The sequence below is a fragment of the Bactrocera latifrons genome, unplaced genomic scaffold (genome assembly GCF_001853355.1).
Source record: "Bactrocera latifrons isolate USDA-ARS-PBARC rearing strain unplaced genomic scaffold, ASM185335v1 scaffold_165, whole genome shotgun sequence".
NCBI classification, from domain to species: Eukaryota; Metazoa; Arthropoda; class Insecta; order Diptera; family Tephritidae; genus Bactrocera; species Bactrocera latifrons.
Window position 1 is genome coordinate 56,375 of NW_017535130.1, and position 3,947 is coordinate 60,321.

The 3,947-nt window shown below is 31.0% G+C and overlaps 1 protein-coding gene across 1 annotated transcript in view; it reads right to left on the reverse strand.

Annotated features, from left to right (window-relative positions):
• LOC108966584 (apolipoprotein D-like) overlaps positions 1-1,590 on the reverse strand; it is a 6,765-nt gene extending 5,175 nt beyond the window's left edge. Inside the window, exon 1 of the mRNA XM_018929576.1 lies at positions 1,203-1,590. Coding sequence (XP_018785121.1) covers positions 1,203-1,225 — 23 coding nt within the window. The 5' untranslated portion in view covers positions 1,226-1,590. The remainder of the gene's footprint in view (positions 1-1,202) is intronic.
• Between the last annotated feature and the right edge of the window lie 2,357 nt (positions 1,591-3,947).

The following is a 3,947-nucleotide window of genomic DNA, read 5'->3' on the forward strand; positions in this document are numbered from 1 at the left end:
CTTTTAATTTTTTTTTGTGTTAGTTTTTAACCATTAAAGTTTATATTAAAATTTAATTACAAGTTTTAAACTTTTTATAATTGCAAATTTCAACAATGTTCACACACAATCAGGTTAGATTTCATAGTTGACATCGCTGCCACTCAACAGTTTTGTTTGATTCACTCTACACGCAGTCATTTACAACAAAATTATTTTAATTTTTAACTAACCTTCACTTAACAAAAAATTTCCAAATTTATTAAATATTCAAATTTCAAAAAAATTGCATACAACTAATTTGCTGTTATTGTAATTTGCTGTAAATTTAAAATTGTAATTATTTCCAATTTTCACAAAAATTTTTGTATTAAAGTTTTACTTACAAAACGTAAATCTTAGGAAATTTTTAAATTCCGTGTTTTTCAAAATTTATTTTAAAAAATTTCCAATTTCCAATAATTCATTAAAAGTTTCAAAAAGTTATTAATTTAATGTTTTTATTCGAAAATTTAAAATTGAAAATATTTCTAATTTTCATACAAATTCGTATCTTAAATTTTTCAAGTAAAAAAAAAAACTAAAATCCTTGAAAATTTTAAGTTTAGTTTTTTTCTCCAAAAATGAAGTTATCAAACATTTTCAATTTTTAATTATTTTCAAATTTTAGAATATTCATTGGTTTTTTTTTCAAATTTTTTTTTTAATTTCAGAATTTGGTAAATTGGCTTTATTTCGAAGTTCAAAATTTGGAAATCTGAAATATTATGAAAAAGCAATTTTTATTAAATTTGGAAACTCTAAAAAATGTTGGTAACTTTTTTTTTTTGAAATTTGAAAATTCTAAAGATTTTTTTGTGGTATTTATTTTTATATTCCAAAACATTGTCCTAAATATTTTCTGAAATTTGAAGGTTTCAAGATTTTTGGTTATTCCAATATGTTTCATTTTAAATGTTAATATTTAGCCAATATATCAAATATTGAAATTTATTACATTTATACGTTTGAAGCTCACCAGGTTCTTAATTTTTAATTTGAAAATTCTAAATAAGTTGTTACTAGCTTTTTTTTTTGAAATTTTAATAATCTATAATTTTTTGTTTTGGAAAATTCTGAATTTTTTGAAAATTTGGTTTTTTTTTCAAAATTTAAAAWTTTTTTAAACTTTTGCTTTTCCAAAATGTTTCAGATTTTATTAAATTTATTCATTTGAAGCTCACCTCGTTCTTAATTGTASATTCATTTCTCGCAATATTAATATTATTCAAACCAAAAAATTTATATTTTCTTTTTTTTTTTAAACAATATATATTTTTACGTATTTTAAATTAAATTTTTTATAATTAACACTTATTTGCTTGTMTCTTTTCAGTTTTTCGCCAACGCTTTGTCGGTAAGTGCACAATATTAATAATTTAGCYCGAAATCGTGGCGAATCCTTTTCTATTGCTATTTCACACAATTTAATTTGCAATGCGTTGATCCTCAAAATTCGATCGTGAAACTTATTTCGCTTTATTGTTCCACCGAATAACCGGGTTTTCTAGTCAATTATGTTTAGAATTGCAAAGTTCAACGCGCCGCTGCCGGAAATCAACTGAAAGCTCATCCTACCACTCGCGCATAATTTATAGCAACATCCAATAAAATGCAATAACAATAACATCAATGCGCCTTAAAWGACTGACGGCGTAACGTCAATAGAATTGATTATTTATTTGACACATAGTAAACGTATTGAAAAAATATTTCTAAAAAAATATAKTATAAATAATTTGTAAAGAACGCTAAGCCATCGCTGAGCACTATCTCGCTTTCCATCGCTTATGCTCATTTTACATAACCATTTATATAGTTATATGTATATATATTTATRTTTTGTATGCACATTTATACATTTGTATATTTATGTATATAAAGTGTATATATGTATTTTTACTCAAAGCAACTGTTTGTGCAAATAAACTTCAAAGAAATATTTTGTTATGCTACGTTTGGCACATTTACAGATTCAGTAATTGTTTATATTTTTTCATTCTGGCAATAATAATAAATTAACTGTTAAATAAGTGATAAAAATCAATTACATGACTAAATGTCACATAATAAGCCTAATTCAGAAATAAACCAGTAAGCAATCGCACATTGATTTTAATAAAGTGGTGCTAATTGCTAAAAATATATACATTTTCAATTCTCTTGAAGTTGGATTATTTTCAGATGGCTTGATTGTCACTTTCAAAGCCATCAAACTTCTCCTTAAATGAATATCCTGATTTCTGGGTTGATAAAGTTGGATCAAGATTTTCAAAAATCCACCTTGATATCACAGCGCTTAGAAAGTAAATTTAAAAAATAAGTAAACCCGAATTATCAAGAAAATATTTACTGAGCTAAAATCGAGAATGTTTTAGCTTACTTCAAATGTACCATATAAGATTATGATTGTTTGAAATCTTAACAATGATTTTTTAACTATCAATATCATATTAAGGTATGTTTAGTAGGGTTGATCCAAGATCGATGGATTTCATTGGACAGATATATATTCGTCTTTCGTTTTACCCATAAACTCCTGAAAGTGGATAACCACACTCTCGTAGTTCGATGAAGCATGTGGAGTTTATCAGAAATCTATTAAGGCAGTAAATTTAATCCCAGCAATTTCGCTAGTTTCGCCAAATATGTCTAAAACTGACTATTGTAGACTGCCGCTTCTCCAGCTCTAATAGTAAGCCGACGGCTCCTGTTTGATGGATCACTTCTGCTTCTTTAAGATTTACCTTGCTAGGGATATTATAAAGGACCTCGACGAAGCTATTATCTGGTTCTCTGATCACGACCTATGATTGTCGTTTGGGGCTACTATTTCCTTCTTCCTGTTTTGTAACTATATTCTTACCTGGTTGTCTCTCTTTGCTTCCTCCACTGTTYTTTCGTTTGCGGTGGTCTTCCTTTATTTTTTAGGCTAAACTTTTTGGCACTGGCCGTACTTTTCGTTTCGTGGTCGCACTGTTTCTCGAAACACAACAGGACTTGTCGCGCGCCGCTTCGAGGCTATTGACTYTGGGGACGTGATGCGTCTGTTTAGATGTTTCGGTCCTTCCTCATTTTCTTCAARGAGCCAGTTTCTGTGGTAAATTTTGATTACGTCGAAGAGTTCATCTAGCTGTGCCGCTTCGTTCTTAACATCCATGCTCACGTTCTTCTGTTGAGTCATCACCGTCTTCCATACTTCTGTTTCTGTGAATTTTGCTTTGCTTCGGGTTGCTTAGGAATGGTAGTGAATATAGAGTATCTAAGTTTTACGGAARACAGTGTCGTATTCCTCGCCTTGCGCATTTCATTTCAAACCGGTATCTCCGTACATTGTAACAGTTGCACTTTATGAACACCGTGATTATCTATGCAAGGAGGGAGGCCACGTGAAGATTGCACAAGTCATTATGGGAGCTTATGGGAGAACARTAATAGTCTACCAGCCATTACGGAAAGATATTAACTTACCTACTGAGGTGATASAATACTGCCCTCACCAGCCCTTTGTCAAACTAATTCCGGGTTCCCAGTACTCCATAACCAGAATCTTACTAACCTCGATTCTGTTTGGCGCTTTCCTAGCGTTTTCGTCGACGTCTGTGCACTTCTGGTGCTGTTCACTGCATTGTTCCCTCCTTGCTTTCTTGCCTTTCTCTCGTGGGTAGGGAGTTCTGGACGCTTTCATAAAGGCAGCATCTTTTCGTCTCTTCACCGGAGGTTCATTGGGCGCATGAGRCGTTTTGAGCTAACCTACTTAGCATAGGCCATCACTATTCGCCAGATGTGACCCCGGCAGTAGCCTGTGCTMAGCCTTACCAATGTCGGTCTAAAACTCATCGCATTCGAGAAAAATTTCAACCAGAGATATCTTGAAATAGTGCCACATTTTTCAATAACTCTTTAGATAAATGAAAACATTGAGAAGC